The sequence below is a fragment of the Rana temporaria genome, chromosome 3 (assembly GCF_905171775.1).
Source record: "Rana temporaria chromosome 3, aRanTem1.1, whole genome shotgun sequence".
Lineage (NCBI taxonomy): Eukaryota > Metazoa > Chordata > Amphibia > Anura > Ranidae > Rana > Rana temporaria.
The window spans coordinates 82723780-82738786 of record NC_053491.1 but is presented as its reverse complement, the minus strand read 5'-3'; the positions used below and the strand labels follow the sequence as shown (position 1 = coordinate 82738786).

At 41.2% G+C, this 15007-nt stretch overlaps 1 protein-coding gene across 1 annotated transcript in view; it reads right to left on the bottom strand.

Annotated features, from left to right (window-relative positions):
• Window positions 1–15007, bottom strand: part of LOC120931412 (proprotein convertase subtilisin/kexin type 5-like) — a 113216-nt gene that overhangs the window by 86545 nt on the left and 11664 nt on the right. The window contains exons 3-6 of the mRNA XM_040342823.1: window positions 12448–12516; window positions 10863–10905; window positions 8482–8627; window positions 6640–6834 (exon numbers count right to left, since the gene is read on the bottom strand). Of these exons, the coding sequence (XP_040198757.1) occupies window positions 6640–6834; window positions 8482–8627; window positions 10863–10905; window positions 12448–12516 (453 nt within the window). The remainder of the gene's footprint in view (window positions 1–6639; window positions 6835–8481; window positions 8628–10862; window positions 10906–12447; window positions 12517–15007) is intronic.

Below are 15007 nucleotides of genomic sequence, written 5' to 3'. Positions count from 1 at the left end.
CATACTATGAACACATTGTACCACGGAGTCTCCCTGTATTAAATGTTTATTTCTTGTTAAAAAAAATGTTTAGTTGTAAAATATTTTAATAAATACAGAAAAAAATTAGGGCTGTGGAAATTAACTATTAATTCCTCGATTAATCTTAAATTTTTTTGATCGATCAAAATTCATTTGATTGGTACTCACCTCTCCGCCGGCTTCTGGGCCTTCAATGAGTTCCGTCGGAGATCCGGTGACATCACGGACACCGGCGGGGCTTGCCGTGTCCATCTGAAGGGCTCCTTTGCTGTGCCTTCATATCTGCATGCCAGCGGGACCTCACTATCTACCAACATGCAAGGGCTGTTAAGCCTCGTACACACGACCGAGTTTCTCGGCAAAAACCAGCAAGAAACTTGTTGGGATTTTTTTTTTGCCGAGGAAACCGGTCGTGTGTACATTTTTCGACAAGGAAACTGTTGAGGATCCTGTAGAGCCAAAAAGAAAGCATGTCTTCTTTTTCCTCGACGGGAATGGAGAAAATTGCCTTCCTCCACAGCCTAACAAGGAACTCGATGAGCAAAACAATGTGTTTCGCCCGTCGAGTTCCTCGGTCGTGTGTACGAGGCTTCACACTTCTCTCTATCACTTCTCTCTATCAACCTGGGAGTCTACAGCCATCCACTGGGAGTTGTGATAGTTCCCTTCACGGGACATCTACATGCCGACAAACTGATATTACTGGTGTTTGGATGGTCACGGCTTATGTGACGTCGTTATACACCATCATTCCCCACGAGTTGGGGTTTGAGGCGGTGAAATTATATCTGACACGAGGAACCGACCTATCAGTTGATCAAATAGAATTTATTATGACCCTGCTTAAATTTGCAGCTGGTCATAATTATTTTTGGTTTAATAACAGTTTTTTTCGCCAAGATAGGGGAGTGGCCATGGGGGCTAAGTACGCCCCCAGTCTGGCTAATCTATTCATGGCCAAATGGGAGGAGGACGTCGTCTATAAATGTGGCAGACCTGAGGTCATTTTATGGATCAGGTACATCGACGACGTCCTCCTCCTATGGGACGGTGGAAGGGACGATCTGGAAACCTTTATGTTGTCCCTCAATGACAACACGAGGGGCATCCACTTCACCTTCTTAGCCAGCCAGACTAGGGTCAATTTTCTTGACCTTAACATTGAAATTGTAGGAGAAAGATTTACAACCACCACATTTTTTAAACCTACAGACAGGAATTCATTCATTCCCCTCGACAGCTGTCATTACGCCCCCTGGTTGAAAGCTGTCCCCTTAGGGGCAACTCACCAGGATACGACGGAATTGTACAGAGGTCGAGGCTTATGACAACCAGGCAAAGGTACTGTCTCAAAGGTTTGTGGAGAAGGGTTATGATTCAAGTACCCTTTCTGAACTTGTCTCTTCCACTCGCATAGTGGATAGGGAGTCCCTGTTAAAAGACCGTCCGAAAAAGGAGAAGAATAGCTTCACGCTCCCTTTTATCACTACTTTTTCGGCACAACATCAGAGCATCAAGCATCTTATAAGAAAGCATTGGCATATTCTGCGGAGCGATCAATTGCTCGCACCAATATTACCAGAGAGGCCTTCTATTGTTTTTAGGGGAGCGTCGTCACTGGGCAGCAGTGTGGCACCCAGTGTTCAAGACCCCCCGGAGAGGAATAGAACCTTTCTGGAGGGTCTGTGTGGCTATCATAGATGCAAGAGATGCCAAGTATGCTCCCTGAACAAATGTCAAGATCGTAAAATCTTGCAATTTGTTTCAACAAGCACTGGCAAGACTCATGAGGTAAAACCCTTTGTTACTTGTTCTACAAAGGGGGTGGTCTACCTCCTTCAGTGCCCGTGTGGGCTACAGTATGTGGGGAGGACTAAGAGAGAGATGAGAAAAAGGGTCAACAAGCATATAGCGAATATACGAAAAGGTTTCCCAAACCACTCAGTGTCACGGCACTATGATGAAGTCCACAATAGGAACCCAGTGGGGACACTATTTATTGGTACTGACAAGTATAAACCCCACTGGAGGGGTAGTTCCCTTGTCAGGGAAATATCAAAATGCGAAATGTCCTGGATTCATAGATTAAGGACTTACCTTCCATATGGGCTTAATGTGGACACCGATATAAACACGTTCATCAATAATTCTTAATGATGTTTTCCCCCCTTATTTCCTTTCCTCCCCCCCCCTCTTTCTCTGGTCCCTACAGGGTCCTCCCCCCCTCGTTCTTCGTTTTGGACGTTTGGGATATGGGTTTTTTGCCCTATTAGGTGATAACGTCCCCCTTCCCCCTCCCTTGCTTTCTATTTCTTTCAAAAGCAATAGAGGGGTTCACATTATCAGCAGTGTGAGGGATGTACCAACCTGGCTCTAGTGGTGTGGCAAAAGCTCATCACACCGTGTCTTATTCTTCTGTTTTAAGGGTTTTATAGAGAAACTTTCTTTACAGATTGGTTTTATGTATTGCTCTTGCATCCGTACAGTACCAAAATGTCAGAGATTGGTCTGCTAAATAATGTTAATTAATGTTGCAGGTGCCTTTATGGACTAATGCCATCAATAACTATTAAGTACTGTAGTAATGTAGACGGATGTAATATGCATATATGGCTTTTTTAGTTAAACTGACACTAGCATACCAATTGATCTAGTGTAACATTGTGAGTACCAGTGACATGATTTATCTCTGGAATCGGCAGTGTTTGTATGTTTGGTTTTTAATTGTGAGCTTTAATGTTTCTACCATGCCCTCTGTTGGTGGCCGCTTAACATTGCCGATTCCTTGATTTAGCTTATGCCACAATGATAAATAGGTACACGCACATAGTTTTTATACAAATTTTTAATTAATTTTTTAATTAGTATTAGAATAATATTTATATTTATCCAGATCTAGTGGTTTTTAAATATGATGAAACCTTGCAGATTGTTTTCAGTACGCAGGTATATGTTTAAACAATGTGTGACAACGAGATTGTGTCTTTTTAAAAAGTGTGTCCCCAGATGAATGGTGCAATATCCATTTCCGGGACTCCGTATAGCTAGGGTAGTTCCGGGTTCCGTTCGCGGGCTGCATGATGTCTCCGTTCCGCCAATTGCGGACGTTTTCTCCCGGCGGTTGTCAGCCATTGGTTGTGGCGTGAGGGAGTACGTCATTGTTCTGGCATTGGCGAGCGGGACACTGCGCGTGTGCACGGAGCTCGGAGCGAGGCTTGGCTTCAGCTCTTTGTTTTGCCGGGGAGTTCCGGGTCTCGTCCGCGCGCTGCTAGATGTTTGAGCTCCTCCCACCGTGGGCGTCCCCTCCCGGTGGCATCTAGCCATTGGTTATGGAGAGTGGAGCGCATTAACCATCAGTCAATATCGATCGAGATATCGCGCGCGCGCGGCTCGGAACGAGGCTTGGCCCCAATTTGTTTGTTTGTTGCCCATAAGAGGGGGTGACCCAGGGTGCCGCTCGTGCCCCGAGACGAAGTGATTCTTTCACGAAACGCGTTGGGCGGAGCGAGCGATACGCTGGTGTCATCCCCTCTCACCGTACCTCTCCACGAGCGGTCCTGTTGCCTGCAAGCGTCCGGCCGGAGCTGCACGGCAGAAATGCTTTTATGATTCTTCTGAAATGTGAGTGCTGTACCTGTGTAAATTCATTTGAATAAAAGTTATTTGTGGTTTTATGCTATGGAAGCATCTCTTTTATTTTTTTCCGATTGGCTCAATGAATACTAACATGGAGTTTGATTACTAACTTGGAGTTTGCTGTATCTGGATACTAATACCCATTGATTTTGGAGTTACATGCTGAGCTTGGTCCGTTGGGACCTCCAAATCTGGTAAGCGGTTTGCGAATACTGGTGGTGGACTCACTTAAGGCTATTCTAGACCACGAAAGCTGCATGGTTGAAAGTGCACGGGTGTTATTAACCGACACGAACACGGACTTTCTTCCCTCCCTTTGTTATTGGGAATATGAACTTTCTCATGTCTTAATTTCTTCTTTATTTTCTTTTCGTGTGTTTTTCACAACATTCATTGTCACTTCTGGCGAAACCCCAGAGGTGTTTTTGTATCACTAATTTACTTTGGGCGTCCAGGGTCTTGGAGCCCAAATACTATGTAAATGGTCACTCATTGAAATTTATTTTGAATTGCATGTTACTGTGTATTTGACATTTATATATCCTTATACACTTAGGCCTATGCCCACTGTAGCGTTTTAGTTTTCTCTGACAGAGATCACTACAATTTGGTTTAGCGCAGTTATATTTTTTCTAATTGTTTTTTTATGTTTGTTTGACGTAATAACTGCAGCTTATTAATCCATACACACATCTATTCACATAGCGCAGTTGCTTTCCACTTTTTAAATTTGATATTAACCCCTCCTCATCTGGATTCAGCAGTGGTATCATTGTACACATTTTCATACCAGTATCATACTTAGCTACATGTTTTTATGACTGCTTTTGCTACCGTTTGGTATTACTCGCACCATTTTTACAGTTTATGTAGCTACATAGATTTTATCTCCAGTGCAATATTCATTTTGTTACCTACTTGAAGACTATAAAAGTTTTAATGCTATTCCCATCGAGCGCTGCCTTTGTGTGTTTTTTGTATCGTGCTATCCATTTTTCCAGTGGTTGGTAGCTGCACTGGGAATCAGCCTGCAAGGAGATCAGCTAAAAGTAGTTGGATGCGTTATAATTAATCAAAATTAGTCAATTAATCGATTTAAAAAAATCTATTAATCGAACACAACATTTTTAATCAGTAACAGCCCTAAAAAAAAATATATAATATATTTCAAACTAGCAAACCTGACACATAGGTTCTAAAATTTTCCGCTCAGACCTCATTCACTAAATGCTAATGACCCCCCAACCTCACCTCTTCCAAACCTCATTTCAGAACTAAAAATTTTTTTTTAAATTTGACTATAAATGTGGCATTTAATTGCAAACATTTGTTTACTATATAATGCACAAGAAACTAAAGTATAAAAATGTAACACATAAAATGCTATTAAAAGCCACAGTCTAAAGTCCACATTCCATTTTCATTGCCACTGAACAATATAAGCAGAAAACACAAGTTAATTGTATTTGAGAAGAAACATTTATGAATATTAAACTTAGAAATGAAAGAGACAAAGGGCGTTATTTACGAAAGGCAAATCCACTTTCCACTACAAGTGCAGTCGCTGTAGATCTGAGGGGGACATGTAAGGAAAATAAAAAAACAGCATTTTGTTTCCACATGATTGGATGATAAAATCTACAGAGCTTCCTGCGATCTACAGCGACTGCACTTTCAGTGCAATATTAGTGCAGAGTGGATTTCCCTTTAGTAAATCAACCCCAAAGTGTGTTCACTTTTCCAGGATCTTTAATCTTCTGCTATCTTCTTATGTCAACTGCACTTTGTCACAACAGTAGCTTCTGCATAGCTTCTCCTACCACCACTAAAGCCTGTTTCTGCATCACAGGCTCTCCAAGTACTGTTGTGCATTCAACCTCCAAATAAGGTTGCCACCTGTCAGGTTTTGACCCAGAGAGTCCGGGATTGGAATGATGTGCCCGGATTTCCCTTTGCCTCAGACCCAGATACCAGGGCTGCCGACAGGGGGTACCACCGGGCCCCCTGTAGAGGGCCCAAGCACACAGGGGGACCCGGACAGCAGGAGGATTGGAGCGGCACTGTGTGGGACAATTACAGAGGAGGCAAACTGGGAGACAGAGGCACCAGGTAGCCGTTGGTGCAGTCATTTTTCCTTGGATTAAAAGTTTGAAAACAAATAATCTGTATTGCATTCACACATGTCAGAGCAGTCGGCATATCACAATCTGTGAAGTCTGCTGTCAGCATCCTCTCAATCCACGCTTCTCTGATAACTGAATCACTGGAGGAAGCCGGTGCAAGGATAGAGAGAGTCGCGGGGAAATCTAGTGATTTGTCAGATATCCTGGGACACTGTGACCAATCAGAGCATTTTTGAGGCTTACCCATGCCTCCATCATCAGAGGCAGACAGTCACTGGAGTTCCCCACAGCTTTATCCTTGTACCGACTTCCTCCAGTGATTCAGCGATCAGAGCAGCGTGGATCGGGAGAATTCTGACAGTGGATTTCACAGACTGTGATATGACGAACGCTCTGACATGTGTGAGTGCAATGCAGATTGTTTGTTTTTAAACATTTAACTAAAGGAAAACTACTGCACCAGCTGTTACCTGGAACTTCTCTCTCTTGCAGTTTGTCTCCTCTGTAATTGTGTCCTGCACCACCAATCTAAACCCCCTGCTGTCTGGATCCCCCTGTGTGCTTGGGCCCTCTACAAGAGGCCCAGTGGTACTCTCTGTCAGCAGCCCTGGGAGTATTGGGGGGGAAGGAGGATTTGCGCTAGTAGGGGAAGAAGATAATTTGTATTAGGAGGGGGTGAGGATACGTTCTGGAATGAGTATATGTGTATTTAGCAAGAGCTACAGTACACAGGCTTTGGAAAAGAGTCATTAATCAATTTGGTACTTAATTGAATGTAATAGGGGATACAGTTTTCTTTATATAAAACTAAATATTTCAGTTACACAAGATTACACTAGATAATTTTTTCATAGCATACCATTAAAGTATTGTCCATCAGAGCAGGTCACAAGATGACACATGCCATAGGATGGCCCTTTCCCATCTGGACAAAGGTCACAATCTCGTGGTGATGGTCCGTGGCAGGTCTGGCAGGATTTATGACAGCTTTCACATTGCCAGTTCTTTGAATTCTGGAACGTACCATCTGGGCATTTAAGTATACAATCCGCATCTGTAAAACACGTTCTGTTTAGAATTACTGACAAAGTATTTTTTTGCATACATGTATATAACTTTTAAAGACTTGATGCTATAATTGGTACATCCATATTCTACCTTATTGTATATCCAGTGTCTGTCTTACCATACCTAAAATCATGCTCACAAGCTGTCTGACTCCACAATTTTACCACGTGAAAATGATTTTATACTGTATAAAGTGGTATTAAAGTTCAAGGTTTTTTCATAGGTAAAAAACCTTCTGTGTGCAGCAGCCCCTCCAAATATTTACCTGAGATCCATCTCAATCCAGTAATGTGCACAAGAGCAGCAGCTCTCTGGGGCTCTGCCTCCTTATTGGCTAAAACAGCAGCGGGGGCCATTGGCTCCTGCCGCCATCAATCACAGCCAGTGAGCCAGCAAGGAGAGCAGGGACAGGGCCGAGCCGCACTCTATGTCTGAATAGACAGACAGAGAAGTGCCTCGGGAGCGAGCCTGCTCTGGTGCCCTCATAGTAAGCTGCTTGCTATAGGGGCACTTCACAGGAGGGAGGATCTGGGAGCGCTGGCGGGGGACCTGAGAAGAGGAGGATCGAGTCTGCTCTGTGCAAAACCACTGCAGAAAGCAGGTTCATATGTTTGTTATTTTAAAAAAATGCCTTTAATATCACATTAAAAGTAATTTTATTATATTTGAACCATATACAATATTGTAATCTAGCATATCAATGAAATGACCTTCCATTACAAAACTCAAATGCTCTTATTAAGAAAAAAAAGGGAGTTGGCACACAATCACTGATCTTCTATACTTCTTTTAATAATTTTTTTATCTCACGTTCAGGTAACACAGAGATGCTCACGCGTTTCGGCCAATGCAACTACAATTTTGTGAACTTCACTGTATTACTTAAATGTGAGCTGAATATTTATTAAAAGAAGTACAGAAGAGTATTAATGATGTGCCAACTCCCTTTTGAAGATTTTAGATTTATGTATATTTACAGATATTTCTTAAAAAGTATTAATCCTTAACAATGATATATATATATTGATAGGATTATTATAATTTTAAGGAAGTGTTGCCACATTGGCCAAAATGTGTGAACATTTCTGTATTACCTGAATATGAGCCGAAGATTTTATAAAACAAGTATAGAAGATCAGTGATCATGTGCTAACACCCTTTTATCTTTTGGATGATTGCTTACAGAAGGCTGATTACGCACAGTACCCCAGTTGTTTCAGAAAGGATGCAGGAGGTTGAACATTCAATTTTTCTGATTATTTGATTTTATTAATCAGCCAATAAGCAAATCATTATGCTGCAGTATATGATAATTTAAAGGAAGTGTGAACTCTATTTTTTTTTTACGTTACATTTTTTACATTCAATTTGAGTAGCACTGATCTTCAGGAAGTTGCTTATAAAATTCATACTAATAGTCTGCTATAGAGATTTCATGAAGATAACAAATTCAAATACCCATATTTAGTGTGCGTGTATGGTGGGTGTATACTGTGCTTTTATCTCAGTGTGCTGTTCAATCTCTGAGTGAATGTGTGAATGTATGTGTGTGTTTAGCTATTCAGAGCTGAACAAATACGTGACAGGTATGCAGCAAAGTGTCTGATAAGGGTTTAAAGCTCTCCTTTCTTACCATGCAGATAATATCCACTTTGGCAGGAAGAGCAATGTGTTTCATTGTGGCATTCACGACACCATAACGGACAGGTCATACACATTTTCCTGCCATTGTCCTCATAGGTTTTCAAGGGGCAGTGTTTTCGGCACTGAAGACGATATCTAAGATTGGGTGCATCATTAAAAACATGAAAACATCTTGTAAGAAAAATAGCAATAAAATACTTAATAGATAGTGTTAGCCGTATGGCACTAGGGCATGTTTCTAGGCCTAAATGTCTAAAACCTGAATCCGGTAGATCACCCATAAAATACTTGAATATGCAAAACATCCAAAAACCATGAATATTTAATACACATTTAATTGTCTGTTTCTAATGTGGGCAGTAAGGAAAGATTTATCAATGTGATCATCAGGCTCATCTTATTGAGAGCTCCATACATAAAAGATGTTGGGTTTGATTTACTAAAACTGGAGAGTGCAAAATATAGTGCAGCTCTGCATAGAAACCAATCAGCTTTCATTTTTTTTCTATCAAAGCTTAATTGAACAAGCTGGAGTTAGAAGCTGATTGGCTACCATGTACAGCTGCAATAAAAAGTAATAATGCGCTAAATATCAACCCTTGCTGCTATAAAGTGACCAACGTGTAAAAAGATGCAATGGTACCAAATATCACACAAATATCAAAGAGGTACCAAAAAATTATTAAGGCAGTGCAAAATAAAGGTGAACAGTACCAGAAACACAATAAACAGCAGGAAGAAAAACAATTCACAGTTCGTGTTTTTGAGACTGGATCAATGGTGGGGAATCCCATGACTAAGTCACGTGATGAGTGATGTAACGCGTGGGGGAGGAGCCTGAGTGACGCATTCGACGGAGTCGAATCCTGTATCGAATCTGTATGAGGAGTTTGTTGCACTGAGCGGCATCAGAGGCTGTTTTATGTCTATTCTGTCCAGGGATTTGTGAGTGCAAACACATTGTGTAGTCCTTGTTCACCCTTTCCTTGTTAAATTACTGTACCATGAGTTCCCTCTCCTTCTTTTTTCCCTTATGAGCTGTGCCTCTCTGAAACATCAAGTGTCAGCTCCAGACTGTGATAGGAAGTGCTGGGAAGGACCCAGCGTGTCATAGGATTCCCCACCATTGATCCAGTCTCAAAAGCACGAACTGTGAATTGTTTTTTTTCCTGCTGTTTATTGTGTTTCTGGTACTGTTCACCTTTATTTTGCACTCCCTTAATAATTTTTTGGTACCTCTTTGATATTTGTGTGATATTTGGTACCATTGCATCTTTTTACATGTTGGTCACTGTATAGCAGCAAGGGTTGATATTTAGCGCATTATTACTTTTTAATCACTTATTTATTGGTTTTAGTACACCTTATATTTATGCAGCTACATGATTTGGTTATTTTTGTTGTTTTTTCCGTTTGTATTTATTTTAGTAGCGCTGTAGTACTTTTACATTTTATACTCACATGTACAGCTGCACCAGACTTTGCACTCTCCACTTTTAGTAAATCAACCCCTTTGTGTTGTGGGAGAGTTCAAATGAACAATATGTTTATTTTAATGAATTTCTTTATAAATGTGGCTTATATAATGCTTTTAAAATTATCAATATCAATGAATGCTATACATTTAGGGTGGATTTTCATCTTTAAATTATGTGAGTTCTATGCTGTACCTCCCTGTTGCATATAGAGATCCCACGCCACGGTAAACTTCCAGACTGGGAGGAGAACAATACAAGTGGACATATGAATAAATAATTACATTGATAAATAGGAATGCATATGACCAGATTCTGGTTGTCAATAAACCTACAGCAGTCAGCATGAAGACCGGTCCTTGTTAGAAGTGATCAATTTATGGACATTTTCCTGCACCAAGGCCAACAGTGCGTTTGACTCACAGGCAAAGCCTAAAATACTGCCCTGATTAGTAAATACTGGGGAAGAGGCAATATTTCTGTACTGAAAATCAATCATAATCCTTTTGTCATTATTCTACAGTAGCACATTGTGCTTGTTTCCTGGTCAATAACTTCCTCTGACAATAATGGGCCAGTCTGCTGTAAGTGGTGTGTGGCTAAGTTACATAAATCTGTATATACTTATAGCTGCAAATACAATGGGGTTTAATTACTAAAAGCAAATAGGCTGTTCCCTTTGCAACAGAATATTAAAAAAAAAAAATATTTGACTTGCACATAATTCAATGATGAATATCAGCACAGTTCCACTAAGTTACGGGAAAACTAATTTGCAAAGTTCAAACGCCCTTGCGTCCTCTTTGTGTTATTGCTTGTTATATGCTGTTTTAGTTGCTGCAGAGAATTATCCATTTTAATTTCTCACTAATAAATTATGATACCAGTCACTCACAGAAAATATCCTTGTAGGCAGCTGAGGCAGATTTCAGGATCATCTGTATAAAGACAAAATATGAACATTAATTAACATCTTTAATTGTGATATGTTTTAGGACAGTGGTCTCCAAACTGAGGTCCTGGGGCCAGATGCGGCTTTTTGCTTGCCTTTATCTGGCCCTTGAGGCATAATTCCTTCCACTGACAACAAAAATGGGGCCTCATTCCTCCCACCGACACCGATTATTTCTCATGTTAATACCAAAGTACACAGTCCGGCTCCCCTAAAGTCTGAAGGACAGTAAACTGGCCCTTTCTTTGGAAGGTTTGGAGACCCCTGTTTTAGGATACATTTTTACATTTAGTGACTTATGGCCACCAGAAAACCCAGTTCTGTCCAAATGCTGTAGTCTTTGCACATCCAAATGATCAAGAGTCAGGCCTCGTACACACGACCGAGTTTCTCGGCAAAAACCAGCAAGAAGCTTGCTGTTTTTTTGTTTTTTTTTGGCCGAGGAAACCGGTCGTGTGTACACTTTTCGACGAGGAAACCGTCGAGGATCTCGTCGGGCCAAAAAGAGAGTATGTTCTCTATTTCCTTGATGGGAATGGGAAAATTTGGCTCGCCGAGATCCTTGGCGGCTTCACAAGGAACTCGACGAGCAAAACGATGTGTTTCGCCCGTCGAGTTCCTCGGACGTGTGTACAAGGCTTCATGTTTCCCCATTGGATTCTCCATGTAGTAAACTTAGGAAATAGAGTAAGAAAAATCCAGCTAAACAAGCTTTAGTCCAGATTATGCCCTTGAGAGAGAGGGTCAAGGTTTCAAACTACTTAATACAACTGCAGTCTCCTAGAGATACAAAAAGGCAGCAGGTTACATTGTTGATCACTGGTACATATGAAAAAGAGAAGTATCATATTTGTGAGGGAATGATGTCTAAAAGTAACCATGTAATCCTAAATTTAGTATTCACAACCGTTTTTAATTATTACTTGCTGTGCTTCCAACTATGCATTTCCCTAATTTGGATTTTGAGAATTAAAGTATAACTAAAAGACAAATCTTTTTTCTTTTTCGTTTTGGATAGAGTGAGGGATTATAACCCCTGTTTTTATTGTTGCATGTGTTAGGGTGATTCAACCTCTCTATTTGCCCTGTTTACTATTTTCACCAAAAGTGAAAGAAAATCCCAAATTTAGTGTTATCCCCAGAACAGTAACTGAGAGGAAATCTTCTCATGGGGACACTAGTTTTGGTGACCCTGGTGACAATGAGGGATTCCTCCACTTTGGAGGTATTTCCTCTCACTTCCTGTTTTGGCTGTGGGACAGGAAGTGAAGGGAAAACTATCCCACAATGGGATACAGAAAGCAAAAAAATAACAGGGGTTATATAACTCTATCCAAAATGAAAATAAAAATTGTCTTTAGTTCCATTTTGAAATTCACTAGATGTTCCTTTAAAGTATATTGGTTCCATTGATGTATCTATACACAAATAGACATTATTTATCATACATCAAAACGAGTTATTTAGGACTTCACTAACCTAAAAATTGAAGATAGTACATTATATAAGAATGTAATAGATTGCTCACCTATTGTACATGCTTTGCATCCAGTTGCACAGTCAACGCACTCTCCAGTCTCAGGATCTTGTACTTGGCCTGGTTATGAGTTTAAAAGGAAGAGACCAGATAAAAAGTCACACAGCCACAAAGAACAGATACATAATTATTCACACTTTGATTAACTTTTCCAAAGCAAAAAAGCCAACCACAGATATATAAAACCTTATGATAAAGAACCCACCAACCTATGAACATTGTGCAGTCCCAGGTAGCTCTTAAAAAATTGCCTCCATCCTTGATGCTTCACCCAGCCCCCCACCCCTAACAACCGTAACTGTTCTTATTCTAGCACCCCCTGGTGATAACTGCTATTAAATAATCCCCTTGTTTTGTAGGAAATTAATCTGAAGCTACATGTAGGCAAGAGACGTTGACTGTATATTGAGGATTACCAGATGAGCCTACTACAGGATGTGCAGAAATAAACAATATGGAAATATAGAAAATAGGGAGGTACAAATGTCTCCCGTGAAACAATGGATTGTGAGACATCTTTCTGTCCTTAAGCAGCCAAACCACAGAAAAAAAGCACTATCTTCTACTTTCTTTCCATCACTAACATTTTTTTTCTTGGGGTTGATTTACTAAAGGCAAACATACTATGCACTTTTGCAAGTGCAGTTGCAATCTGCAAGTGAAGTTGCTCCAGAGTTTAGTCATAGAGGGAGAGCTCCGCTGATGTCTGTCATCCAATCACATGCAAGCAAAAATGCTTTGTTTTTAAAAACAAAATTTGCATGTGTAGCACCCTCTACCTAGTGTAGGTGCTAAAGTGAAATTTTTGAGAGAGCAGGTACATTTAGGCAGACTAGGCCTGTTTTTTTTATCTGTGGGCTGGGAGTGGCCTAGAGTAGGCTGGTCACAGACTGCATCATCTTTTGGTTATCTCCCTTCTGCTTCCAGAGGCTTTTAGAAGGAAGGAGGGGAAGAAGGGTGGAGCTGTCTGGGGTGTTCTGAGGAGCCCTGACCAATCCCCAGCCTGGGTTGGCAGGGGGGAAGGCTTTCTTAAATACCCAGGGTCAGCCCAGCTGGGGAGGAGTTGTTCGAGTGGAAGAACTGGAGATGTCGGGGCCTTGGAGGGAGCCCCCCAGTCTGGGGGTGACCTTGGACCGGGGGCTCAAAGCTGTGAAGGAAGCCCACACAACCCAAGGGGTGTCCTGAACAGGAGAGGTCAGCAGGGAATGCTTCTGGGAAAATCTCTAGGAGGGATCCACCAGGTGTTGGTGAGTGACAGGTACATTTGGGAGAGCTGGGAGAAGCATGCCAGAGAGGACTGGGTGGCAGTCAGAGATAGATGTAGAGCCAACTGGAGAGACTGTGATATTACTGGTGTTGAAGTCGGGCTGCTGCAGTCAAGAGGGCTTTCAGGGTCTGCAAAGAACTGACTGGGAGTCAGCTAGCACGAGAACTTTCTTTGATACACCATAGGGGCCCGCTGTCCCTGCCTGTAATAGGGCGTCTTTCTCAGGCCTAACCATGTGCTAGCTGTGCCTGAAGAATTGTGCTGGAGGGAAATGGAGAGATAGTCTGCAGCAAGTGTTGTGCAGAAGGAGTGTACCTAAATTGTCCCCAACCATGCAAGAATCTTTTCTGGGCATCCCATAAATTCCTCAACCCCATCCAAGTTGAATCCCTCAATAAATATACAAAAACAAATCTGATGGACTTGTTCATTGTCTGGAGCGTGACTGGAAGTGAATGCCAGGCTGGGCAGGGTGACAGGTGGAACTACTACATTCTGCAGCCCATACAAGGGTACCACTACACATGTGATTGGGCATTCATCGTAAAGTAAAGCTTTTCCTCATTTACTAAGCTCTTGAGCATCTGCACTTGCAAAGCTCACAGTCTATTTGCCTTTAGTAAACCAACCCCAATAAGTGTTTCTGGCAGTGAAGGTATGTTAAGATGTTGAATTGACTCCAAGATTAGCTCTAAATAACCTGGCCTCGCCCAAATGCTACAATAGGCAACTGAATAGGGGAGATATTCAGCTGCTTAAAGTCATGCTAAAGAAAAAAAAATCAACAACCTAATATATATCTACCAAAGGCCTTGCTCCAAAATTCTCTTTGATTCTTTCTTTACATATTATTTGACTGTAAATCATTTTTCAAGAATTATTTGTGTTGTATGACAAGTAGATGTTGGCTAGCTAAAGTCCTAACACATACATCATCTTACAACTATCAATAAAATGAGCAGGGCTTTATGCCCTCACTGGTGATAGTTAGCGCTGACAATGTCTCAATTACTTCTATTGTTCATTGTTCCTAAACAGGCATAAGGGAGACCATAGGTGATTAAACCTCCATTTTACAAACATTATTTATACCTTTGCTATGTAGTCTGATGTCTCTCCATGGCTTGTGAAGTAGCATTTCATATGAAGAGAAGTGCAGAGTCAACATGTTTCTGCTGTATTCAGTATCCCTGCTGCATGTATTCCTCAGATAACAGGCAGAAGTGATGAATAACTTTTATTATACTATAGCCCCCACCTGTTCTATCTTATCTGAACAGTACA